The sequence below is a fragment of the Scomber scombrus genome, chromosome 16 (genome assembly GCF_963691925.1).
Source record: "Scomber scombrus chromosome 16, fScoSco1.1, whole genome shotgun sequence".
NCBI lineage: Eukaryota > Metazoa > Chordata > Actinopteri > Scombriformes > Scombridae > Scomber > Scomber scombrus.
The window spans coordinates 5,191,455-5,218,354 of NC_084985.1; the positions used below are offsets into that span (position 1 = coordinate 5,191,455).

Here is a 26,900-nt window from a genome sequence, read left to right on the forward strand (position 1 = left end):
TCATCATATTGGAGTAGTAGTTGCCCCTATACCATACATAGCAAAATAATATGTATAAATGGTCTTGAGTCAACAATTTTTCTTTCTTTTTGTTTTCAGGCAACATTTAACACACAAAAGTTTTAAAGATGGGTTGTGATTTCCATTTAATTTATTGTCTCATAGTCTGGGTGTTGTATATTTTGGGCACCCCAGTCTATATGCTTAGAAAGGGGGGGAGGTGTATTCATTTGGTTGCAATCAGCAACCTCACCACCAGATGCCACTAAATCCTACACACTGATCCTTTAATTAAAAAGCATGCATGGAAGTCTGATTTCTCCCAGAATGACTTCAGAAATATAACAAAAAACTTCTGGTTATCATGTGGAGGAGGAACATGAGGAACATAAGCAAGATTATTGAACCTATTAATATACATTGGATAAAAATGGATAAATCCGGATAAGATGAACCGGACCTTATTTTCCCATCATTGTGCACTCAAGTGAGTAATGGAGACAAGCTAAATAATCAGCTAAATATTCAGGAATGAATTTGAAAATCCTTTAGATAACACTATATACTAACTATACTTCCTGTACTCCAACACAACAAACTCCTCCTGGCACTCCTCTCTTGAACTCTCACTCACATTTCCACTTTTGTCTTCCTGCAACAGCTCAACCCTTACAAGATATCGATCGTAACTTGGTTAGACATGATAACAAACAGACCAGGTCAAGTGAAAGGTAAAGACAAAACTTCTATTTTTTCTATTATTTCTGTATGATCCTTTCAATCAATGTTGTCAGACACTTATAATAACAATCTGAGCCTTTCAACGGCAAAAACAAGCACTGGAAGATGGGTCACTATCCCAAAGGATTACATTGCAGCCTGTGCCGCAGCTGCCGGTTGAAGCGCTCTTACTTAATAGGCAAGACAAATCAAAGTTCCTTACATAAAACATAAAAGGTATCAAGACAGGATATAAAAGCAACAAAATGAGCAAAATTCAATGCTGGACCCATTCCAAAAATGGTTGTCTCCATTAATAAATTAGATACAACATGATGGGAAAATCGTACCCAGGTTGAAAGATTCCAAAGTTTCTCTTTAAGTAACTTTAAAGATGGTAAATAATCTTCTATAATATCTTATCTCTTACATACTGTATTCCCTCTCAGCTCTTTCCAACTCTTCACTGAAGCTTAATGATTTTTATACTGAGAGTTAAATCTTCAAACCTAAGACTCAAATGTGCACAATCTTACAAATATTGACATTGAAAATAGAGTTTTGAGAACCTGAACAATATTTGACTGCATAGCATGTGTGTGCAATGACTGACCAAAGTTTAAAAGGTCTGAATAGGTAATATGTTGATACTTTGACAGTGTTTCTGTTATATTGATACCAGAAGAACCATCATTTTAATCAAATCACTGTTGTCATACATTATTATGTCATGATCGGCCAGGTATTAAAGTTTAATTTAGTCCCTCAAATCATCTCCTTGTGTGAAACTGTAATCCATAAAGGACATTGACGTAGTTATTGCTCTGCTTGACTTTTACATACATGTGTAGACACATATCTACAAGCACCTGTCCATGTTATCAGCATCTGAAGCTTAGAGATTAACTGGCCCAGGCAAAAAGCTTTGAGGCGTAAACTCAATCTACTCCACCAGCGCACAGCGTTTCCTGTAATTTCATAATTGTGTAATTTTGAGGGATTTTAGCTGAGAGTGTTGTCTAAATACTACCTTAAATGCCACTAAATAGACAGAGAAAAACACCATGAATATATTCCACACATCTTCACAACAGCACAGGATTCATACAGGACATAATGACAGTAGAATATATTGCTTGCTCCATATCATCTCATCATGATAAGCTCAAATCTTTCACCCCCATCATGTATGTGATTAAAAACCCAGCTTCTGTTCACACTCAACTTTTTTGATCAGCTTCTGCTTGTGCAAAAATAAAAATAAAAACAAAAATAAAAGTCAACTCACCGTGTTCGGGTCTGTTTCCTTCACGTCTCCTTGAACAGAGATCCCTTCACCTTTTCCGCTGCGCTCCCTCATTGCTGCCTCTCACCCGTCTTGGGTGAGTTTCGATCAGAAACCCACCCAGATTTCCCTCTAATCCTCACAAGTCCATCTGTTACTTTCCCTCCCCTTTGCTCCCTATACTGTGTCTGTTCATCCACCCTCACATCTCTCTCTCTATCTCTTGTTTTCTTCATCTCTCATTTATTACTCATAACCCTCCTGACCTCTACTCCTATAGTGATTAATTTGACAGCATGGTATGGAACAGCTTGGACTGAGATGAGTGTGGCAGGGTTTCCCTTTCATTGCCTGTGCTGCTCTCTAAACTTCGACCTATCTTAACACCGACCAGTACAGCACGGCTTTAGGCAATCTCATGACTGGTAAGACGCTGGTTTGAATCGCTGATTGGAAAATGAGCGAACCAGGAACAGCATGTATGAAACAGTTTTCCTGGTTTACTTGAGTTTGTTTGCCTCAGTGCGGATGATGAAGAGGCCTAACACTGGCGCTATGTTGTGGAACAGCCTTTAAATGAGATGACTGAGCTATAAAACCGAGCTTATAGAAGTCAGGCTCATTTATGGAAAAGTCACAGATTTATAATGAAATCCTTAGTTGTATTTTTACATACTTACACACTTGTATTCTGATGTGGGTGATGTTTAAATTGTGTTTTTACATTTCAGGATTTTATAAATTATAAAGTAAGGAATCATATAGTGATGTTGTGACTATAGGAACAAGGTCTCCTGGGCACTGCCTGAATAACTGAGAGTGGTTCAAGTCTGTCTTCAGATTTGCTGTCACATTTATTCAAGCACTTTATTGTCATTGTATAGCACAACGAAATGGCTTATGTGACAACCCCAGAGATGCATTTAAAAGTATGGATAAAGAATAAACACAAAAAATCACAATATGGCAATGATGCCAGGCTCAGTAGCACAGATAGTTATTACAGCAGCATTGTTACACATTCATGTCACTTAATCTACTCTGGCATTTCATCTCCTTGTGCGATCAAGTCTGTGTTTGTTAATAGATCTTCTTTGCATAAGACATCCACATTTCTGAATTGACAAGCTCTAGGTTTCTATATCAGAATAGTATAATGTAAAAGTAACATTTAAAGAGGTATTATGGATTTAAGGACAAATATGTTAGCATCAGCTGACAGCTATCACACACATTTTCTTTAGAAAAAGCTCATCTTTTAGTTTTGCTCTTGTCATAACTTATGTACTTTTGGTGCTTTTTAAATGCATTTATCACCTTGACGATATCAAATTGTGACAGAATGAACTACCTCAGGATAACAAAGGGTGATGAATTAGTATTTATGATATTTGTGCTTCTTTCTCACAAAGCTGAGCAGAATTACTTAATGATATTTTTTTGGTGGAGCTGACCTAGATAATGATATGATAGATAATGAGAATGCATTTACTTTTGACAAATTGCAGAGGTTTAATCACTTTAATTATTTGTGGTGCTGGGGAGGAAATAACGAGGCAGCCAGGTTGAAAGAATCAGCAACAATACTGCTTTAAATAAGGTTTTGTTTTCTAGGGGTGTGTATTGTGTAATCTGGCAGGCTTGTGTAAAAAAAGGCAACTCGAGGACTCAACTGACCATCATGTCGTAATGTAACACATGCTGACTAAATGTCAAAGTCCCAATCTTCCCCCTTTTCTGTTTTTAGGCACTAAGCTCTTTCGCTGTGAATGGGGAAACTCAGATCCGGCTCAGTTAATTCTCAGTTCTCATTCTCCTCAATTTAATTGGGAGGGGGGAACAATGAAAGATTAAAATGGTCAAATAAATGGAGAAATATCATTAAAAAAAGCAAATAAACTAACTGAGATAGACCACAAGGAAATTGAGAACCCTTATAGTAAATGCATTTCATTTATTTAAGTGAGCTTGAGCACACTATTGAGTTATTTGTCACTTCCTCTACCTTTAATAATTAAATGATGTGTCCTAATTTATTTTTTAATTTTCATTATGCAAATTACAGAGGCATCTACTGTCAGTACATGAAGCATTTAATTTAATAAGTAACTGGACTGTGTTGTGTCTAAATGTGTGTATTTATGGCCCTCTTGTGGTGACATTAAGCAAATTCATCGGAGGTTTGAAGACAGAAATCTCTAATAAAAGAGAAGCAATTCAGCTTTAACCTTTACATTACATCCAATTTGACCCATTTTGACATTTGAAAGCAATGAAAACACACTAAATGACATTTTTTAAAGCCTGATTTTTTAATTTTTTGGTGTTTTTTTGTGTAGCTCGGTCAGTTTTGATTCATGGTTTTAATGGTTATAAAGAAACCTGCCATTAAAATTTTGTTGCATTCTTCCCTTTCAATAAATTAATAGAACTAATTATGGCTGTCAACATGAGATATTAATGTAGTTTGACTGTGAATGTATTTTTTCTATAAATGAACGACATGGTATAGGGACTAATTATAAAGGGAACACTTAAGCATACAGTGAAGGGTCAGAATATGAACAGTATGTAAGGTGTTAAAACATCAAATATCAACATAAGATGATAAGTGATAAGGGTTAGTAACATGTCACTTCTGTAATCATTTTATTTCTCAAACATACTGTACACAGTCACAGTTTACAACACAGCCTCAAATTTAAATACACAGCAAAATAAATTCATTTCATACAAAATTAAATCTGAGAAATAATTATTGGTCTTCATTATGATCCTTCACTACTAAACGGTCTATTGTCTTTCAGTACATTTTTCCATCACAAGTTCACATTTAGAAAGGAATCAAACATACAAGATGTTTTGTACAAGCCTGTTTAAACACAAAGAATGCAAACAATTCAACATAATCTGACCTTTTACACGTCATTGGTCCTGTTTGTTGTCAGGATGGCTTTGATTTCACGTCATATAAGCTACGATTCACCGTTTCAATGTTTTCCAAAAAATGATTAAAATAGTGCAGCTGTCTGCCAAACTACATAAACTGATGCAGGTAAACTTCAAATAAAATGGCCAATGAGATCTTCATTTGTCTTTTTTCCACACAGGTGCATGACCAAATATTTCATTAATCACTCCAGATAGATTAGGGAGCAGATACACACACTTACAGAAGGAGAATCCCCCTCAGACAGCATGCATATATTAAACAAGTTGTTCAAATTATATATATTTTTTATTTAGCCGACGCTGTAGCTAAACATCACACAATATTACATTTCTGTTTCTTGTCTAACGGCAGGAGCTACAGAGAAGTCAATGTTGAATTACACAATGAATCGACTACAACTCTAAAACAAGGAAGATAAAGCCACCATTGGTTACTGAGTTGATTGATTATGCAGTGTTTGAACAACCAATCAAGATTAAAGCCAATCACACACTTCTCACCATACTGTATGTAATTGACCTGTCTGAAAGCACACAACGACGAAATTGACACTGTAATAATGAGTTAACCTGAACTTTGTCTTTGTTGGAGGCCTTTTTGCTGCATTGTTGCATCAATAAATCATCAAGCAATAAATAGATCAATAAATAATTACTCATGATTGTAACACTCTGATATACAGTATATTTCAAGGTTTATCTGTGATTACTTCCATTATTTACATCAGCACAATATATACTGTGTGCATACAGGTCACACACACACACACATGCACTCACACACTCACTCTATCTTGTACAAACACATGCTCACTCAATTGAAAACCTACAGTGACGTATTTCCCACATCAGTTCTGTCAGTGTTTTAAGGTCCAGTCACAGAATCATACAACAACAAAACAAACAGTAATCCTTTAATGTTTCCACACTGACACTCACACACGTAGGAGCTCTTGGTTTCTTAGACTTGTGCATGAAAACAAACAAAACAAAACAAAAAAGGCTGGCTGTTCCATTATTGTGTCTCTCCGTCTCGAGGACAGAGAGAGAGGTTTAAACTGAGAAGCTGCTGGATGTAATTATTTTATACAAGTAGTTTTTGCATGTTTTAGCATGTTTTATGTTACTTCTTTTTTATGTTACCTCCCATTTTCCAAAAGTATACCATAAATGCTTATATTGTTTCTCTTACTGTATCTTCTGGGCTACAAACAATTTCAGTCCAACAAAGCAAGCATTTAGTTTTTGTCGTTAACGTCATTGCAAACTTCTTTCTTAGTGCATTTTAGGCTAGCTTTGAGAGTAAGTGGCGCCTTGTTTGCTTATTGTTTGCCTTCCAAATTGTCTTCCAAAATGAGCTTTCTTAACAGTACCTGCCTACAAAGCTAGTATAACAGCTGATGGTATTTTAACACTGACAAGAAAGGCATAAGATATAATTTAGCTGCTGGATGTCTGGAAGGATTATACAAGTGGTTTTGCAGGTTTTATGTTACTTCTGCCCATTTTCCAAGAGTATACCATAAATGCTCATATTGTTTCCTACTGTATCTTCTGGGCTACAATCGATTTCAGTCCAACAAAGCAAACATTTGGTTTTTGTTAGAATAACAAATCATTGAATGCTAACTTCATTACAAACTTCCTTCTTAGTGCATTTTAGGACACTTATCTAAGCAATCTGAGCAATCTTTGTGACGTCTTCCATATGGGTTTCCTTAACAGTACCTGCCTACAAAGCTAGTAAAGCAGCTGATGGTATTTTAACACTAGCACGAAAGGCATAAGATAGAAATTTGTTCCCTCTTGTTGGTTTTACGTAACATTACATAATTCAGTTATAATGAAGATAACTGAAACCACAAAGTTGCCTGGAAGATACTCAGCAAAGCAATGTGCAGTCTCGATTGGGTATGCTTTGGAAAACGTTTGGCGATAAATACATGAAGTATACATGTTATACAAGGACAAACATGCAAAATCGTATGTGGTCCCTGTAACTTTATGTGCAAAAATTTGATTGAAACATCTTTCTCATTTTGGACGTATTTCATTAAGGGTTTACACGGTCAAGTTGTCAGAACAGGAATGGATTATTGTTTTTGTTCACGGTCGCTCCGCTGCTTGAGCGTAACTGTGGCTGCAAGGGATTTCCAACCCCGGGTTGCAGAGTGGAACCTCCCAACTGATGACCCCCACCAAAGAAACTGGGTTGGACCATTCCTGCCCCTGATACAAAGGGTTCAGACAGGCCCACTCCAACCCTGGTGGGGTGCATGTTAAATCCAATCTGTGAACTCTCTCCTACAGAAGCAGGTTGTACCATTTGCAGAGGAGCCATCTGAATCATATTAAAGCCAGAATGAGACCCTCCACTGGAGAGGGGTGGCAGCTGAAACAGGGGAGTCTCACTGGAAGGATTGGCAGCTCCAAAAGTGGGAAATGCTGCACCGTAAGAGGGGGCACGGATGGAACCAAAAGGACTGCCAGGTTGGGCTGATGCTTCAAACAGGGACACCCCTGCAACAGCCCCTGAAATGACCACAGGGTCTGACGCCATGCCCCTGACTTTAAAATTGCCTGGGAAATCAGGAGGAGTACCAGGAGGATAGAGGGATGAGGGGCAAGGGAGGGATGGATATACAGTTTGAAGTATTCCAGCACAGAGAGAAAATGCACCAGAGCAGAGAGAGGGGTGAAAAGAGTTATACATCTGCTGGTTAATATATATGAGTCTCTATACAGGCTAAATTCAGTAGTTCACCAGTGCTCACACACACACACACTCACACACACATACATAACAACATCTATACACTACAGCGAGACCATGGGGGGAGGGGTGGTTCAGCAAAACACAGAATCACAATAAACTTTTTCATACAAACCTATTGATAGATTTTTATTTCACACTGTCTCTCTTCCCTCTCTGTCCCTCTCTCTCTGGACCAAAGACTTCAGCAAAACAATCATGGAGTGACCGATTTTTAGTATCTTTGATTTGCCAGTCTTTGAAGTTGATCATGCGTCCATTTCAATCAAGCGCACCACAGATAATCCCACATGTCAAAAATTGTGTTTTGTTTTTTTTAAACCAAGGGTGAAGCATTTTGTCCTGTCTACCGCTCCTTACCGATGGCTTGTGTCTGGGCGGCGAGTGTGTTGAACGGGGGCTGCTGTTTGGGGTTAGAGGAAAACAGATTGTCCAAGTCAACCAGCGACGCCCCCACCGAGCCCAGAAATGAAGCAGTCTTTCTATGCGTGTCCTCCTCCCGCGTTGTTCGCTTTCCTGCAATAAAATAAAGGTCCAAATCTACTCTAAAAGGTGTTTTCTTTAGGAAAGAGGTCAGGGAGGAAGAGAGAGCAAAGCGGAAGAGAAGGTTAGTTGATTAAGATTGTTAGCTGACTGCTGAGAGATGGGAAGATGGAGGTGAAATGGAGAAAATGGAAGAAAACAGTCACATGTGCTAATACCCTTTAAATGTATACAAGAAAAGAGTATAGTTTTTAAATAAATGCACTTAAACACACATGCAGGCACACAAACAGCTTAGTGTTTAGAGTCATTATTCCGAGCAGAGCATTGATTAAAAACAAGCACAAATTTGAGCAGCCGTGAGAATAGATTGAGATGATTAAGTTGATTTCATCAGTGTGAGGCAATGAACTGCTGTATATAAAGTCATTGATGATGATGATGTTGATGATGACAGAAATAAGTATTCAGGCAAACGTGAAGTGTTATCTACCTGTGCCATTGCTAGGTGCGTTGCACGGTGCACCCCACGGATCATTGGTTTTAGATGCTCCGTCTCCAAAGGGGTCACTAGTAGGGGATTCTGCGGGTGGAGCAGGTGAACCCCATGCATCATCTGCACTGGCTGGAGCTGCAGCTAAAAAGGCAAAAAGAAAAGGCTCAAATAGGACATAGTACTAATCTAATGGTTTCGTTTTTTGTGATACAATATTCTTAAACACAAGATTCACTTGTTAGACTTTTCTGTAGCCTTAACACTTGTGTCACATGGCTTCAGACAGTGATCAGAACTTGCCCGATTGTCATGACATGCTGTGTGAAACTTAGGTCATGTCATTGCGGCAATGGCTGGCTACATAAATGCACTAATTTACCATTTTAGGGAGATCATAGGCGCTGTATATGTTGACAAATGGTCTCTTTGAAAAATGATAGATGTGCAAGGCCCCCTTGATCTTTTTCTGAGTGTCCACTAGGGCTGGGTATCACTTAAAGAAATTACGATACCAGTACCAATCAAAGTACCCCTTAAAGTGATACTGATACCAATAGAGTACTTCATTCGATATCCATCATGTGAATAGAAGCATTGAATTGCATAAAACGCCACCACTCCTCCACATCTAAATAATTACATTGTTACACAAATGCATTGAAAGTCTTCAAATGATCAATATACAAAATGCTTGAGTTGATTAGTTAGAAAGAATCGACTGCAGGTATCGGTATGTGTTCTCAAATTTCAAGAATGAATATCGATGCTAGAGCATTGTTATTTAATCTTACCTGGAGCTCCCCATGGGTCATTATCCAGTTTGGACGTGTCCCCAAATGGATCTGAATTATCAAGTGGAGAGGAAGCGCTTTTCCCATCTCCCCAGAGATCTCCTTCTGTTGCTTTCACCTGTGGAGGGGATGAGGTCCCCCAAGGATCTGACCCACTGGCGGATGGAGAAGTGGCAGGGGCTCCCCACGCATCTGCACTGCCTGCCGTTGGGCTCACCAGAGGGGCATTGAAGGGATCTGAGGCCTCATCTTTTGGTGGGCTGGAGGGGGCTGCGAATGGGTCCTCCTTAGGGGGTGTTGTTGGTGAGCTGAAGGGGTCATCTTTTACAGGTTTGGATGGCGCTGAGAAAGGATCTTCTTTAGGTGGTGTTGTTGCTGCGGCTATGGGTTCAACTTCAGTAAGTATGGATGGTGCCGAGAAAGGATCCTCTTTGGGTGGCGTTGTGGGAGCAGCAAAGGGGTCATCTTGAGCAGGTGTCAGTGCTGCAAATGGGTCTTCTTTCGGGGGTGTTGATGCAGGTGCAGTAAAGGGATCATCATTTGGGGTGTTAAATGGATCATCTTTTGGGGTGTTAAATGGGTCATCTTTTGGGGTGTTGAATGGGTCATTTTTTGGGGCGTTGAAAGGATCATCTTTTGGGGCGTTGAAAGGATCATCTTTTGGGGAGTTAAATGGGTCTTCTTTTGGGGGTGTTGATGCAGGTGCAGTAAAGGGATCATCTTTTGGGGTATTAAAGGGATCATCTTTTGGGGTATTAAAGGGATCATCTTTTGGGGTGTTAAATGGGTCTTCTTTTGGGGTGTTAAATGGGTCATCTTTAGGTGCATTAAATGGATCATTGTTAGATGAACTGAAGGGATCTGGTTTATCTTTTGGAGCAGCAAATGGATCCTCCTTGTCTTTAGGTGCATTGAAGGGGTCCGAAGTATCTTTCGGTGCACTGAAGGGATCTGAATCATTTTTCACCACAAATGGGTCCGGCCCATCTTTTGGTGCTGCAAAAGGATCTTCCCCGTTCTTTGGTGCTGCGAATGGATCTTCTTTGGTTTTTGGAGCTGCAAATGTATCTTCATCAGTTTTGGTTGGAGCCCCCCATGGATCACTGCTGGCTACTGTGTCAGTTGTGGCAGGTCTTGCGGGTGTGCCCCATGGATCAGTGGCCTCTTTTGGTTCTTTGGGGGCTCCCCATGGGTCTGGTTCCACGTCCTCCTCCTTTTCGCTGTCCTCATCTTTATCGCCTCCCCAAGCTTCTACTTTATCCCCAGTGGATTTGCCTGCATCCTCCCATTGCAGCTCATCTTCACTCAGTTTGGCCTAGAATACGACAAATGCAAAATGAGTAAACTAACACAATGAATACTTTCTTTAATCTGACATTTCTGATCACTACTTCACGTATTTGGTACTCATGATAAACCCCACATCTGCCAGACTGCTGCCTTCACCTGCCACCTGACTAACAATGCATCAGACCCCTTTATCTAGCTTTGCAGGTGGTGAGCCCAGATGGCCTACATTCTAATTCCCACCAATTTGATTTCAATGCCTTCTCATTCTACTCTAACTGTGTGATTATACTGTATTTCTAACCATGACTGATTTTTTTCTGCCACTGCAATAGACACAGCTGCTCTTATCCACATCAGTATATAACATGAATGAGCAGGCAGTGTTCTCACATACAGTTTCTGTTTTGAGTGAACTTGCTACCTCTTATTTACCCATGCGTCTGTACTACTACTACTACTAATACAAAAAAATAGATGGGCTTCCTCAGATTAACGTAACATTTAAAGATTGGCTTCCCTGATAGCTTTCTTGAAGCAGAACAATGGAGTGGCAACGGCTCAATAGAAGAATATACAGGGCTAACTGAATACAACAGCCCTGCATAAAATATTCAGGGGAAGTTCAATTGTATTTAGACTGATTCTGATTATGGTTATTTTTGAGGCCATGCTTTGTGGTGTTGCATTGGTATAGTATTGATGCTAATGTGTCCTCTCCTTGTACTTGTTATACCCTTACCCTCCTCTCTGCGTCTTTCTTCTCAGCTTCCTGTTTAAGCCGCTCCTCTTTGCGGGCATTGAAAGAAGCAGCCAAGTCTGCCACTGAGGGTATGTTGTCTAAGCAGGGAAGGCCCGATGCCCCGGCAACGAAGACCGGCTTGTAGTTGGGATCCTTGACAGCGTCCGTTGATGAGGCTTGTGTGAAGGGATGAAAAAGACATTTAATGACATTTGTGTCAGAGAGAAAAAGAGAGACATAGACAAGTAAAGAGACATTGTTCAAAACAGTTAAAACAATGGAAGCAGACATAGGAAAGAAGTACTCACCAGCAGCACCTTTTGACGTCTTCTCTCTGGTCTTGACAGCAAAGTCTCGTTCTTCCTTTAGTTTGTCATCATCCTCCATGAGAACAAGGACAACCTTGGCTTTTTCTCTGACATTTCCACCCTGCGACAGATATGCTCACATTAGCCTTTGATTTGGCTGTGAACATTAAAACATATCTAAACCCAAAACACATCTATTTAAAATAAAGCTCAAATGGTACAGGTTTTTACAAGCCCAGACTTAACTAAGGTTTCTATTACAGCAGCTTTCGACTCCAGGCTTTCTTATATCAGAGTGAGACAGACAAGCATCTGTTTTGATTCTTACACTGTGAACCTGGCTCTGAAGTTACAAGAAAAATGACTCTATAATCAGTGGATATTAAAAATGTGATGCTCTGTACTTTATAAGAAGTAGATATCACCTGGTCTTTGCCATCCTTCTCTATAAAGCGGTACTCTGTGAGAGCTTTCACGATGTAGACGTTGTCTTTCATTTTCAGAAGCACACGATCGTCACCAGTCTTCAACAGGTACTCCAGCAGTGTCAGGGACTAGAATGGAAAAAGCAAGGCAATAAACAAATGCATGTAAAAGTAACCAAAGTTACATTTTAATCCATGTGGTATTCATAAAAACTAATATCACCAAGAGCTTTTTTTAATATATATATATAACTAAGGAATTCATAGGAGAAAACAATGGAAGGAACACAACTAAATCTCTGTATAAAGTTCTAAGGCTTCAAAACACACACAAAGCCAGTAGTGGACAAGTGTAACTGATACAAAGTCACATGGCTGGCAAAGTTACTGTGTCGCTGATACTAGTGACTACTGACTAGCAGATGTGGAGTGCAGTTTACAACTCCACGGAAGGCCAGATAAGTAAATCCTGTCATGTGATGGAGCAGAGAGTGCTTTCGTTTGAGCTTTAACTGATACAAATAGCTGCTCAACTGGTACATTTTAACCTTTGTTTATCTCTGTGTGAGTATGGTCAATCTAATGCAGAATAATCAGGTTTTGTTAACATGGTAAGACACTATATTCTATATCAAATTCAATCAAAAAGATTCTGATGTTGATTAAAGGACTAGACTGATATAGCAGGCTGACACTACAGTCATATTACATACCAGACATTGTTATATTTATCTCATTTCTCTATTTATCTCAGCTGTTACCCATAATTGGTCACCATATGGCTACTAAGCCTATAAGACTTAATTAGTCTGGGAGTGCTGAAATTTGGTGTCCCATTTCTCACTTTTGTAGGGAGTTACTTAACCCTGAGACACCCGTGGGGGCGTCTGAGATCTCGGATGACATTGCTGTCTTTCAGAGGTTGTAGCTGGCTCTGTTTTAAAGAGTGCAGCATGAAAATATTGGCAGCTGACAGCTTCAGTACAAAGGGTTCTGTTATTTACCGATATTTATTTTCCTTCTTTCTTTCTTTCTTTAAGACCACCATCACCTAAGCAAATCAGTTTAGGTTGTTTATTGTGTATGATCAGAGGAATGTTAATGATTTTGGACACCGTCCTTGTTTTAAAGATGAGGCTGCAGCTGAATCTTTAAATGGCCTCAGCTACCACTAATGAATATTCATTATTCCTCCTCCTTCTGTCCCTCACCTTGTGGATGTGTCTCCAGTTCTTGTCGTCTTTTAGGCGTTTCCAGAGCATCGTCATGATCTCGTTGCAGGCGACCACATTGTAAGTCAGGTCAGAGAGGTCAGCCATCTGAGAGCTGGATGGGCCCCATGGGTCATTAGATGTCGCCTCTCTCACCTGCAAAAGAAGCAAAGTGAGAGAGTGTAACAAAGCTTAGGGCAGCTATAAGATGGGGGCAGTCTGGGGATGCAGTTTGAAATGTTAGTATCTGCGGCACTGTAGCAAATCGTCCTTGCCATTATCTCCTTTCATAACGCTAATGATACTGATAATCAGTTCTAGCAGGATATTACAGATCATGTCTCATCAGATCAGCATTTCAGCAAGAAATTAGGCATCTATTATTATGTTGTAGAAACATGAACTTAATTGTTTTTCTTATGAACCTCTGTTAACCTTTTAAGAGTTAGAGTTAAGATACAAATGTTTATAAAGATGCCACATATGTGATGTTGAGTAAGAAGATGTATAAAGTGCTGCTTAATATATGTATAAATCATGTAATTTCACGTACCATTATTTTTAAAATGGCTTCTTGGGGACATCCCGGTGTTGTAGGGGTTTAAGATGTCCAACAATGTTTAACATCGCTGTTTATGTCTAATAATAACATACATGCTACACTAAAATGTATAAATTGAAAGCATTGCTTGATTTTAAAGATTGCAGTGAGAAAATATTACATTTTCTGCTGACAGGAAATTAAACAGGAATATTGGCAACATTAGGGTTGACATTTATACCCACTGTTTTATTTCGGTGTCCCTTACCTTGACCTCAGCCTCAGAGTAGTTCTGGACCAGGTTCTTCAGTTGTCTGCGGAGCATGGAGGTCGACATGGTGTCTGGCGGGCGGGGGGACGAGGAATCAAACCTCCAGGATCTGATGCACAAAAAAATAGTAAACAATCCTGCACTCTTAGTGAGTTAGCGCAAACATTTAAACCACAAATATACACACAAAAGCACAACACAAACACATACATACCTTTAAAATAGGTACACCTGTCAAAATCTAATATTTTGTGTAGCTTGAGGGCAGTTACTGGCTCAGTGAGCATTCATCCTGCTGGTCTCTCTCTTTCCCCCTGACTGCATCAACTTGTCTAAGGATGTCAGAAACCAGATCCTACACCTGCAGAGAGGAACCAAGTCATCACACACACACACACACACACAACACAAAATGCTGAGGCAGGATTGGCACTGAGTGACTAACACCTATAATATAAGCCTGCAGGGGTGCGCCACTAGAGGTGTGCCAACACCTAATGAGAGTAGCAGCGTGTGTGTGTGAGTGTAGGTTTGTCATAATCACTGCGACAAACACAGATCCTCACCTTACTTACAATTAACATTAGCTTTACGGCTAGTTATGCTAACGCTAAAAAGCTAGCTGAAACTTAGCCTCCTCCTCCATGCGTTCAGCTGGAGGATGATCGGTTTAACCCGGGTGAGCTGTACAGTCTACCTGTTTGCAGGTGTGCACGTCTGTCATAAGTAAATATGCGTCGTGTTTTCAGGACCTCGGACAGCGACTGGAGACGAGCAGCAGGCTAGAGGCCGACCGTCGCTGTCATCCGAGCACGAAGGAGCTGATATATATCACACAATAGCTGCCATCAGAAAGGTTGTATGTAACTAAAAACAGCAGCTGCAGTCAGTTAACAAACACTGCTACAGGCGTCCGTAATTTCGTGTGTCAGAAATGCAGATTTACATTAAAAATAAAGCGCTAACCTCTTGAAGAAGATACTCAGGAATCTTCGAGGAGACGAAGCGACGCTGCGGTTTCCGGTTCCGCAGTCTGCGGCTCCTGCGTGGCTCCGCCCCCTCACGGTTACTTATATATAAAAACAAACAACAACAACAACAAACACAAAGCACTTTCTATCAATTTAATGTAGCTTCAGTAAGTTAATTTTCATTTTAAAAATAGTTTGAGTGTAACAAATATATGTCTTTATATAAAAGGCCATTTCCGCCAATGTGATGAAAAATAAAAGATTCTGTAAGTCAAAATAATGAGAAACTTTCTCCAAATAATGACTTATTATCTTAATATAATGACGTTGTATCCCAAAATAATGACCCAGTAGCGCAAAAATAAAGAGTTAATAATGAGATACTAATAAATCATAAGATTATGTCAGTATTATGAGATAGTTTCTCATTATTTTGATATACTATGTCATTAATTTAAGATACTATTTAATCATTTTGAGATAGGATACTAAGTCATTATTTTGATAGTTTCTCATTATTTTGAGATAAGTCAATTTGAGATACTAATTTATTATTTTGAGATATTATTTTGAGATAGTATCCCATTATTTTGAGTTACTAATTTATTCTTTTGAGATACTAAGTCATTATTTTGATAGTTTCTCATTATTATGAGTCCGTTTGAGTTACTACTAATTTATTATTTTGAGATATTATTTCATTATTTTGGGTTATACGATAATTTTGAGATACTAATTTATTATGTTGATAGACTAATTTATTATTTTGATATGTTATTAGTTTGAGATACTATTATTTTGAGATAGTTTATCATTATATTGACTTACGGCATCTTTCTTTTTCATCAAATGGGCTTCGATATCTTTAATATAAAATAAGACGTTATTTTTTATTGTAGTGTACCGTTATAACATTTCATTTGCTTTTAGTTACTATAGTAACGGTACATATATGTACGTTAACACTGTCACACACACACACACACACACACACACACACACACACACACACACACACACACACACACACACACACACACACACACACACACACACAGGAGAGGAGAGGGAGAAGCTGAATAAATGACTCACAACAACTCCCACCTCAATAACAGTAGAATCAAGATGGCGGCTGAGGGCGAGTACGAGTCGATCCTGTGCGTTAAACCCGACGTCAACGTCTATAGAATCCCGCCGAGAGCTTCAAACCGCGCATACAGGTACAGAAAATAACGGCTAACGGAAAACAACAAACGGCTTTAACGGTCATGGCTTGTCGACGGTTAATATGTTGTGTGTTTTTATATTGGGGGCATCTCACTTTCTGCTGCTCGCTGTCTGTATTAAACGCGTTAAAAGCACGAAGAGAAGCTTAGGATATTAATAAAATATTATGGAAAGACAGGAGATAAAAATAATATGTCTCCTTTGTTGTAAAGTTGTGAAGCTGTGGGTCGTTTTTGTTTGAGCTGTCAGCGGTGACGGGGCTGTTTGTCATCATCAGAGACCGGGTCGATACCGGGCAGTCTGCCAGGACATGGAGCTCCTCTTTATCACAGAAAAACTATCTATTTTAGTAGTAATGGAGCTTCTCTTTATCACAGAAAAACTATCTATTTGACTAGTAATGGTGTTCTTCTTTATCACAGAAAAACTATCTATTGGAGTAATAATGGAGCTCTTCTTTATCAAAGAAAAACTATCTATTTGAGTAATAATGGAGCTCTTCTTTATCAAAGAAAAACTATCTATTTGAGTAATAATGGAGCTCCTCTTTATCACAGAAAAACTATCTATTTTGGTAATAATGGAGCTCTTCTTTATCAAAGAAAAACTATCTATTTGAGTAATAATGGAGCTCCTCTTTATCACAGAAAAACTATCTCTTTTGGTAGTAATTGAGCTCCTCTTTAACACAAGGAAAACTATCTACTTGAGTAATAATGTTAAAGGTTTTCTGTTTAGATAATATTTTTTCCAACTTTATTAAATAGGTAGTAGTCTATGTATTGTAAAACAATGTGTGTAAATCAACCAAAAATGATAGGGGACAAAATCCACAAGCCACCTGTTCAAAAATGTATTTAAAAAGTTGATTTGAAGCTAATATGAAGCTTCAGCCTTCAAAATTAGTGAAATCAAGTCTTCTATGTTTCAACGTTACAGTCTTTTAGTGCCAAAGTCCCTCTTTGTGTTACTATAGTTCCACAGCACGTCAACAGAGAAACACAAAGAGGGAATTTGATGCTAAAAAGATGTGTTGTAAATGTGTCAGATATCCACTTGATATGACTAACTCAGACTGCTGAAGCTGAATAGAAGCTTCACATCTACTTTTAATTGACTGTGTGGACACATTGTGGATTTTGTCCTTCACTTCCATTGAAAGCACAATGAAGGAGATCTTTTAATAGTCAGTATGAACAGGAGGAATGAATACAGCAAGGAAAATGTCTTTCACTGTTCATATGACTTTTGCTTTAAGACAGACTTGAAAAATTGTTAACCCTATCCTTTTAAAGAATTACAACAGCATTTTTCTCTAAACAAGAAATTGAAAAAATCAAGAAAATAATCAGCAGATTAATCAACAATGAATATAATCATTAGTTGCTGCTTTACCGGTCATAAAACATCTACAGTAAGACCATAACCTGTGATGTGGTATCACAAATAGACATTCATTTTAAGGGGTTACAAGCCAAAAAGGTAGAGAACCACTGGTGGTAAAGTCTGTTTAGGTGGTTATTAATAATTTTCTGAAAGTGTAACAGTTTTATTTATGACTGAAAGACATACAGGTAAAACTGATATGAGTAAATACTTGATGTTACTTCATATTTGCCTGCAGGGCAGCTGACTGGAAGCTGGATACTCCAGACTGGACGGGTCGATTGAGGATCACCACTAAGGGCAAAGTGGCGTACATCAAGCTAGAGGATAAAGTCTCAGGTAAAGTCATACTTTACTGTTAATTGTACCTTAACGTCTTGAGACCTGAGCTTTTGTTTAATCTCTCCAAGATAATTGGGATTAGTAGGACTTGATAAGTACAACAATAAACATTGTCTTTGAAGAGGAAGTAGATTTTGAAGAAAATAATATCCTTATATGGGGACAATGGGTTTATTTTAATGTATAACACAATGAATTCCCCAGTGTAAAAAACGATCTAGTGCTACATGATAGTACTTCCGGATTAGCAGTGTCGTAGCTTGTTGCTAAAATTAGTCAAATTTGTATCAAACTGCAAACGTTATTAACGGTTTTGTACCTGTTTCACTTTTGTCTGGGCATCAGCTGTTGATTGACTCAGCCAAGATGCCTGCCATCTCATTTTTACACTGATTTTTACTCTGTATTGTGAATTTGCTGCCACTAGGTGGCACAAACGAGGTGTACGAACGAGGACAACAGGTCAAAGTTAAGCTGAATGAAGTATAAGGTCCAGCAAACCCAATATGAGCACACAGGGTCGCGGGAGGTTAAAGTCAAGCTTGGTTATACTTTCTAAAATTAACACTGACTTAACTTTCTTGATGTAATGTGAAAAAGTGCGACCAATACTGACATTTCCATTGAGAATTAACACCCATATCTACATCTCTATGCTGCCTTTAGCCTCTTTCATCTTTTTTTTTTTTTTTTTTTTAACATTTTTCACAGTGCAAACTAAATCAACAGGCGAATATAAAAAAGCAAAGGACACCTGTTCCATGCTCACAAGCTCATGAAAGCCAACACTGCCTCACATGCCCTCTATAAAACAGCTGAAGTCCTGTCTTAGCCCTGTGATAGATCGGAGACCCCCTAATTGGCTCCAGCTCCGCTTTAATAATATATAAGCAGTGTGGAAAATGGAAGAATGAGCTATTTGTATTTATCTGTTGTAATTCTCTCTCCCATCCTGCAGGGGAGCTGTTTGCCCAGGCACCGGTCAAGGAGTATCCTGGTGTTACAGTGGAAACGGTCAGCGACTCCAGCCGATACTTTGTTCTGCGGATACAAGATGACAACGGTGAGGATGTCAATAATGCTAAGAGGACTACAAATCAATTCTCACTTTTGATTCACACAACTCCAAACCATTTTATCACATGTCTTTTTAAAGCTGATTCAAGTGGATGATGTTTAAGTCCGTTTTAACCAGTTATCATCATCTCCTGTTCTCAGGTCGCAGTGCTTTCATTGGAGTTGGTTTCGGGGACCGAGGGGACTCCTTTGATTTCAACGTGGCCTTGCAGGACCATTTCAAGTAAGCAGTGACCGGGTGGTTAAAGTGTGATAACTTTCTCTTTTTTCTTCTTATTGTCAACAAATCTGATGAGCAGAGTCAAACCAAGAATGAATTGATCCTACTTATTAGGTATCATGTGTGTATCCAGAGACTGATATATCTTATAACTCTGTGTTATCTCCAAAAACTATTAAAAACATGTTCCTTCCCCACAAAGATTATGGTCACAGTAGTTTGTGGCTTCATATCACAACCTCTTGATTTGTACTCTATTCTTCGTTGCTAAAAAAAACTCCAGTACAAAGTCAAGAAGTTGTGATATGTAGCACGATAAGGTGGCAAAGCTCTGTAAACTGAACCACATTCCCGCACATGCTCAGTGGCGTCTGCCATACACAGAAATACCCTCTGGAGGATGAAAACAGGGTCGGTGTTATTAGTCTTTGGAGCCATTTCTTGACAAGCTAATGTGCCTTGAATAGTTCTCAGACAACAATGTCCACAAGGTCTAGAGCACAAATAAATAAAGGCTTTGAATACACACACAGTATTTGTGAGTAAGAACAGTTAATCATTGGTTTGACTGTACATGAGCTTTGTTGACAATAAGACAAAAAAGAGAAAATTACTAGCCTTATCCTTTAAAATGAATGTACTGTAATAATTGTTATTGTAAAACTCTCTCATCAAATATACATGCTACCTTTAGTCTCCCTTTCAAAGTATTGATAGTATTGACAGTGGTATCAGATATAACATGTATTGCACTTTTTGCTGTCCTGTATCTGTAGCCATCTGCAGCCTTTGCAGTACCAAAAGATGGCTATAGGCCCAGGACTGTAGTTTTCCTCAAAACTGCTAAGACGCATTGTTTATTTCTCTATCAGTGCTGACGGTGTGTGTGTGTGTGTGTGTGTGTGTGTGTGTGTGTGTGTGTGTGTGTGTGTGTGTGTGTGTGTGTGTGTGTGTGTGTGTGTGTGTGTGTGTGTGTGTGTGTGTGTGTGTGTGTGTGTGTGTGTGTCTGCCTCCCTGCAGATGGGTGAAACAGGAGGATGAACTCAGTAAAACTGCTCATCTTGGGGATTCAGGACCAAAGCTGGACTTAGGCTTTAAAGAGGGACAGACCATCACACTCAATATAGGGGTAAGAACCAGCATGTTAAAGGATGGGTTCACAGTTGTACAAGTCTCACTTAAAACAACATGAACAGTGAAAGTTTGTTGGTGGATTTTGCCCCCCATCACTTCCATTGTAAGTGCATTATGAAGGGATCTTCTAATGGTCAGTATGAACAGGAGGAATCATTACAGCAAGAAAAACAGGTTTCATTGTTTATTTGGGCTCCTGAATGTTACTATAAGAAAGAAAAGTCTTTAACCATCAAAATGTAAAGCTTTTATTACATTTTGTAGTGTAGAAAAGTATTTATAATTGAATTAGACTGCAGTTATTATAATATTAAGTTATTATAATAAATCATAAATGACACAAGCGCTTTAAATATATCTATAAAACTTTAAAATGGAGCTCGAGTGTACAGTAACTGGAGCTCCAAAGCAATCAAAGTTTAATTTAAATTTCTGTTGCCAGTTCTTCTGAACTCACCCCAGAAAGCTTTCATCACATGGCTTTTGTTAGTGCAATAAAGAAGATGTGTCCTCTATCTACCATTAAAGCCTGAGCTAAATACCTCATGAAGAATGTGATATTTATTAAAAACTGTATCATGAATATCTGAAATGTTTGTTTTCTTCTTTATCTTCAGCAAGGTAAAAAGAGGGATAAACCTCGCCTGCAAGGCACAGGTGGACTTGGACTCCTTCCACCACCACCAGGAGGCAAGATAGCTCCTCCTCCTTCATCAGGCTCATCCAATCACAACATAGTCCCCCAAACAGGAGGAACAGCAACAGGTGAATAGGACTCAAATGTTAATGCTGCACTAAACGTCTCCTAAATTGAAATCACAAAATCAATGGTACAGGAGTAAACCTCTCACCCTATATAGCCTATTCTACCAGAGTGACCTATTTTCCTGATTATAATGTTAATTGTTGGTCTTCTATTGACTCGTGTGTCTTTTTAGCTTCAGGCTACAGAAAAAAAGTGAAATGTGTGTCAGTCTGTAAGTGATTTTTAATGAGCTCTGTATTTTTTTCTTCTTTCTCCCTCTCTGTCGTTCTTTCAGGCTGCCTGTTGGAGCTGGACAGTAGTAACTCGAACACAGTGGTTCAGTCAAACCCTAGTTTAGATCTTTGGGGAGACTTCTCTGCTCCTGCAAGGTAGACCTTTAATCTCTAGTGTTTAACTTAAGTGCATCATTTATACACTACATGGTCCAAAGTATGTGGACATCCTTGCATCACTTCCTTCAATGATCTCATTCCAAAAGCATGGGCATTAATCTGCTGATATAACTCTTCTGGGAAGACCTTACACAAGATTTTGTAAGCTTGCCGCTGGGATTTTATCACATTCAGTTGCATCAGCATTAGTGAAGTGCTACGCTGATGCTGGGAAATGATGCCTGGCATCAGTTTATCCCAAAAGGGTTGTATAGGCTGGAGGTCAGGGCTTTGTGCAGGCCAATGAGCTTCTTTCACACCAAATTAGAAAACCTTTTTTACTGTGCTCATGTGCATTGTCATTGTGCAATTGTTCCCCAGATTTTGTATGCGCACACACACACACACACACACACACACACACACACACACACACACACACACACACACACACACACACACACACACACACACACACACTATTTGGGTCATAAAGGGTGAACATAGCATTTATAATTATTGCTTTGAAAGCATTTTGCACTTAAAACTGTGTGTTTTTAGTTGTTTTATGCTGTCTCAGTGTATTTTTAAAATATGATTAATTTAATGCACATAGAAACAATTCGAACATTTAAATGATAACTTTTATACTTTATTATATTGTATTATATTACAAATAACATTAAACACTGTCAGTGCATCACAATTAAGTTGATTTTGGCCTTGAAAGAATCTGCCATTTAGCCAATTTATTATAAATGTTATTTCAAGTTACTTTTCATTGCTACCAATCATTTCCAAAGCATAATACTGTGTTTTAAATTCATTGACCGTAATGTTAAATGTATAAACACGGGAATTGTCCTATTCATATTTAATCTAATGTCTGCAGATGCATAAAGAAACTAACATGTGCTTTTGTGTTTTCAGCTCTGTTCCACCTTCATCACAATCAGATAACGCCACAAACTGGATCCAGTTTTGAGTCTGCAGCGGCGGTTACGTCGATTTGTGATTCCCATCTCACCCGCATCGTTGTCCGTAGCTTCCTGTGCATCACACTGCGAGTAAATCCCACACACTGATCCCAAAGCAGAGACGTGAACCCCCCTCCCACAGAGCTGTAGAAACAATTCACGGCATCATTTCATTCAGAAAGAATCATAGTTCCTTTTTAAAAATGTTCTCGACAGGAAATGAAGCGTTAATCTCTTAAAGCCATTACATTGATATGAGCCATTTCCAATAATATTTAAGGGCTATGTGTGATGTCCTGAGTAGCAGGTGCTCCTCTTTTATGTGTCTGCATCGCCTCCCCACTAGATGGCTCCCGCAACAGAGCTCCATCTTCTGTAATGTTTCTGTCTCTCAAACGGCTCCCCCTGCAGGCTGTAGAGAGAGCTACACCTCAATGACGAATGCTTCATGGAGGCACCGTTGCTTTCTGTAACCTACTGTAAATAATGTGCAGAGGGCAGAGGGTGACATAGCTCAGATTGAGTGAATCTATAAGACATAAAACAAAGAAGATCATTCTGGAAGTTTCTTTAGTGATCTACAATTGGCACTTAAATCTTTTTTTTGACATTCAGAAAATGACAATTTGTCTTTTTCTTGAATCATTTTTGAAATTACACTAGAAGTACATCTAATTCTAAACGGAGCAATTTGAGATATATAATGACTTTTTACCTCGCTGGCAAGACTTTTTCAGTTTTGAGAAAAGTTAATCCTCTTTTATGACTTTAAGAGAGGATTAATTAACTTGCTTGTTCCCATCCGCGCACTGTGAACTGTGGAGAATTACAGCTGGAGGCGGTTTGTCAAACTTTCTGTATTTAAAAGTTTGATTACACAACAATAATATTGTGGAATTGAAAGGTTCAGTTTAGCTTTTCTATGCGGTATAAAAACTAAATTGTCAATATTTCCCATTTTCTCTGAAGGCAGATGCAACCCTCTGCTTAAATCACCTCTATGAAACACACACTGTCTACTCATTGCTGAAGGAGTTAGAGTTTATTCAGTATTTGGTGTGTTTATAGAATCACTGAACTCACGTATACTGTACGGGATACTGAACTGCAGCATTAACATTCCTTTATGAGGTATTTGAACTATGAATTTTTTTGTGTTTACAATGCAAATGCATATGTGTTTATGTGCTTGTTATATTTTGTTGTGACATTGAAATTAATGTATTAATTTCCAAATCTGACATGTATTGTGTTCTAGCCGTTTGGGGCATTTTTAAGAATGAAATAAGCTCAGAATTAGATATTATATATATTGCATATCTATCTGCTGTATTTGATGCAGCAGTAAATGAAAACACTACTGAAATATTTAAAGGGGCGTCTTTATCCCAATCAAGTTTTTACCTCATTTGAAAACAACATTTCATCCCAAGTAACGTATGGAAAGTTGAAATGAATAAATGAAGTGAATCAGAGCAGGAATGTAAAGCGTTCTGCTTTAACTGACTGGACTTTGTATTTAGAAAGTCCTATTTTGCCTTAAAAAGTGAACAATTAAATAGTTAATTTTCTTTTAAGGCCAACATGAGATTTGTTTTTGATATCAGATCAGAGGGAAGCTCTAATGGGGTTTATCTGCAAGTTTATGGTAGAATAACTTTTATTTTGCATTAAATCTAAACTAACGATGCTGCATCCTCTCGACCCCCCAGAAGCTCCCCGTCTGTTAAAATGAGTCTCATGTCAAAGAGAAAACCGACTTATTAGATGACTAACCACTTTTTTCCGATGTGCCATTTACCACCAAAAATCAGTCAAAATATTTACTGATGAATTAATCTCTTACAAAGTAGACAATGTATCTGCCTTTTTATGTTTTTTGAAATTATCATGAGGCTTTTTGAAAAGCAAAATGTTTACCTGCACAGACCGCTCTGTGGTGAACTCATGGCCATCGGTAATAAATATGATGAATGACGTACAAACAGATCTTGATAAAGGGAATATGAGAAGTGCAGTTCCAGATGAAAAAGCTCTCTCAAACAATAGTTTAAGAGTGTTTGGGAGTTGTCAGCAGATCCTACAGCGGATAAAAGAAGATTTAGACAATCTGCGGAAAGTATTTGTAACTTATTGGCATCGTCTTACTTTCTGGGAAATGGTCTTATTCACTGGATGAAGACTGGAAACGGAGGGAAACTGCTTGCCAGGGGCTTTACGAGCACTGCTGACATGCAGATCACAAATGGTCCTGGGTCCTGTTTCACTAATGATTGTCACTCGCAAACTGCAGATACATTTGCAAATCCTACAGTCCCTCGCATGACCACGCATGTACCACAATTATGGTGTTCCTTTGGATTTGTATTTTTAAATTCAATTAATGTGAGGAAAAAATGTGAGAAGAAACAGTATCATGTTGCAAGTCACAGCTTGCATTTTCCAACAGGCACTTACTCTGTACAGAGGAAACAATATCTGCCTTGTAGCATCTCTAAAGAGAACTAAGTAACACTAATTCAATCTAGTTTGTTTATATTTTCCCAAAATGTCAAACTATTCCTTTTAATGTATTATAATACTGAGTGACCTAAAGCTTTGAACCTATCTGATGCAATGATCCTTCTTCAGACTGTAAAATGAAATCCAAAATGCTCTTGGCAAAGCTTTTTACTGAGCTGTTAGAGATGACGCCGGTCTCATGACTGATGGTGGGAAAAACTATCTAATGATTGTCTTACTTCATCTGATGAATGTCTTAATGGCAGCAAATGATATGTTATTAATGTGCTGAAAAGACTTTAGCTGATTGTTACTTTAGCCGGGTTTACAGGACTTTGACAAATGAATTGTTATAAACTTTTTTTGACTGTGAACTCATTTGTTTGCATTTATTTTTAAAGGTGTACTGTGATCAAATCACATGAACTGTATTTAATTGGCATTACGATACAGGGGCTGATTGATATCTTGATGATATATGTTGGATATGTGTGTTGTGTTTACATTGCTTGTATTGCTGGCTAAACTATAAATATGTGTCCCATTTCTCACTCATTCCACCCTGGCTGTAAAATCACTGGACTAACACTTTTGATTTATGACCAATTTAATGAGAAAGAGGCAATAAATCCTTTCAAAGGACGTTCGATGTTGTGTCATTTCTTTAATAATTAGAGCATTGTCACCAATAGTTGCAAAACATACACCAATTCAAACTGTTTACTCTGCAGTGGTTGAAATATTTATCTTTGTCTCGAGTTTAATTTGCATTTATAAACCAGACGGTGGTGCCAAAGTTCAAGTTTAATCAACCAAAAACAACTTTATATGTACATTTCCTTAACCCTTAAATCACTGCAAAACCAGTTGGCTCTCATATAACCTCTTGAAAATGAATGATTTAGAAAATACAGACTATAAAAAGGATTACAGCTAAAATAATAAAGTTTACCAGGTTACTTTTTTACACAATCCTTTGACACACATCTCCCAAATAATACTATAAATAATCTAATCTGTCCATGTACAGTATAAACCAAGATAATTGTCCTAAAATACCAATTTATGCTCCTTTAGTCATTAGTGTAACAACAGACTGTGCAACCTCACACAATTTATTAAATTAATTTAAATTGAATTGTTTTATTCCTTGAAATCACATATTTAATTCACATTTTCATAAAATAGATATGAAAAGAGGTTCTGATTTACAGATTTTAACCCTTAAATATGCCGACCCTTCACAATATCGCCACATAATTAGTGTCTTTTATCCAATTCAATTCCATTTGATTTATATAGCACCAAATCATCAATGACACCAAGTTATCTCATGGCACTTTTCACACTGAGCAGGACTAGACTGTACTTTCAGCCACATTTATAGATATTTATCACATTTCTGGACCACAAATCTATCTTTTAATCTTAAATATTTTTTCTGTCTGGGTGATTAATGAAGCTTTCAGAGAGAAGACATAACAGCCATCAGTATTTCAATGAATTTCAATGAGTGTGAAAACTGCAACTACATTTTTGAATGATGATTTTTAAATAAATGCAGGTCAAATTCAACCTGGAAATCCTTTTTACATATTAAAAAAAATAATATTTCCATTTTTGTGTATTCTTTTGGGAGAAA

General features: G+C 38.2%; 2 protein-coding genes across 2 annotated transcripts; one reads left to right on the forward strand and one right to left on the reverse strand.

Annotated features, from left to right (window-relative positions):
• Positions 1–4,637: 4,637 nt before the first annotated feature.
• Positions 4,638–15,374, reverse strand: LOC133996038 (epsin-1-like). Its single transcript, XM_062435575.1, has 11 exons — positions 15,252–15,374; positions 14,500–14,646; positions 14,283–14,394; positions 13,474–13,629; positions 12,263–12,391; positions 11,838–11,958; positions 11,530–11,705; positions 9,501–10,815; positions 8,707–8,850; positions 8,091–8,246; positions 4,638–7,537 (listed from the first exon to the last, which is right to left on the reverse strand). Exons 3-11 carry the CDS (start codon positions 14,349–14,351, stop codon positions 7,035–7,037), a joined length of 2,769 nt encoding a protein of 922 aa, XP_062291559.1. The 5' UTR covers positions 14,352–14,394; positions 14,500–14,646; positions 15,252–15,374; the 3' UTR covers positions 4,638–7,034.
• Positions 15,375–15,698: 324 nt separating this feature from the next.
• Positions 15,699–25,900, forward strand: necap1 (NECAP endocytosis associated 1). The gene is made up of 8 exons (XM_062435576.1): positions 15,699–16,476; positions 18,108–18,208; positions 19,170–19,274; positions 19,430–19,511; positions 20,529–20,637; positions 21,260–21,407; positions 21,683–21,776; positions 22,710–25,900. The coding sequence occupies exons 1-8, from the start codon at positions 16,340–16,342 to the stop codon at positions 22,762–22,764; spliced, it is 831 nt and encodes a 276-aa protein (XP_062291560.1). The 5' UTR covers positions 15,699–16,339; the 3' UTR covers positions 22,765–25,900.
• Positions 25,901–26,900: the final 1,000 nt, after the last annotated feature.

Coding starts and splice junctions, on each gene's coding strand:
- LOC133996038 (XM_062435575.1), bottom strand. CDS start 14,351: ATGTCGACCTCCATGCTCCGCAGACAACTGAAGAACCTGGTCCAGAAC. Junction 12,392..13,473: donor ACTGGAGACACATCCACAAG/GTGAGGGACAGA, acceptor TTTCCATTCTAG/TCCCTGACACTGCTGGAGTA. Junction 10,816..11,529: donor AGAAAGACGCAGAGAGGAGG/GTAAGGGTATAA, acceptor GTCGTATTCTAG/GCCAAACTGAGTGAAGATGA.
- necap1 (XM_062435576.1), top strand. CDS start 16,340: ATGACTCACAACAACTCCCACCTCAATAACAGTAGAATCAAGATGGCG. Junction 19,512..20,528: donor GCCTTGCAGGACCATTTCAA/GTAAGCAGTGAC, acceptor GCCTCCCTGCAG/ATGGGTGAAACAGGAGGATG. Junction 20,638..21,259: donor CCATCACACTCAATATAGGG/GTAAGAACCAGC, acceptor CTTTATCTTCAG/CAAGGTAAAAAGAGGGATAA.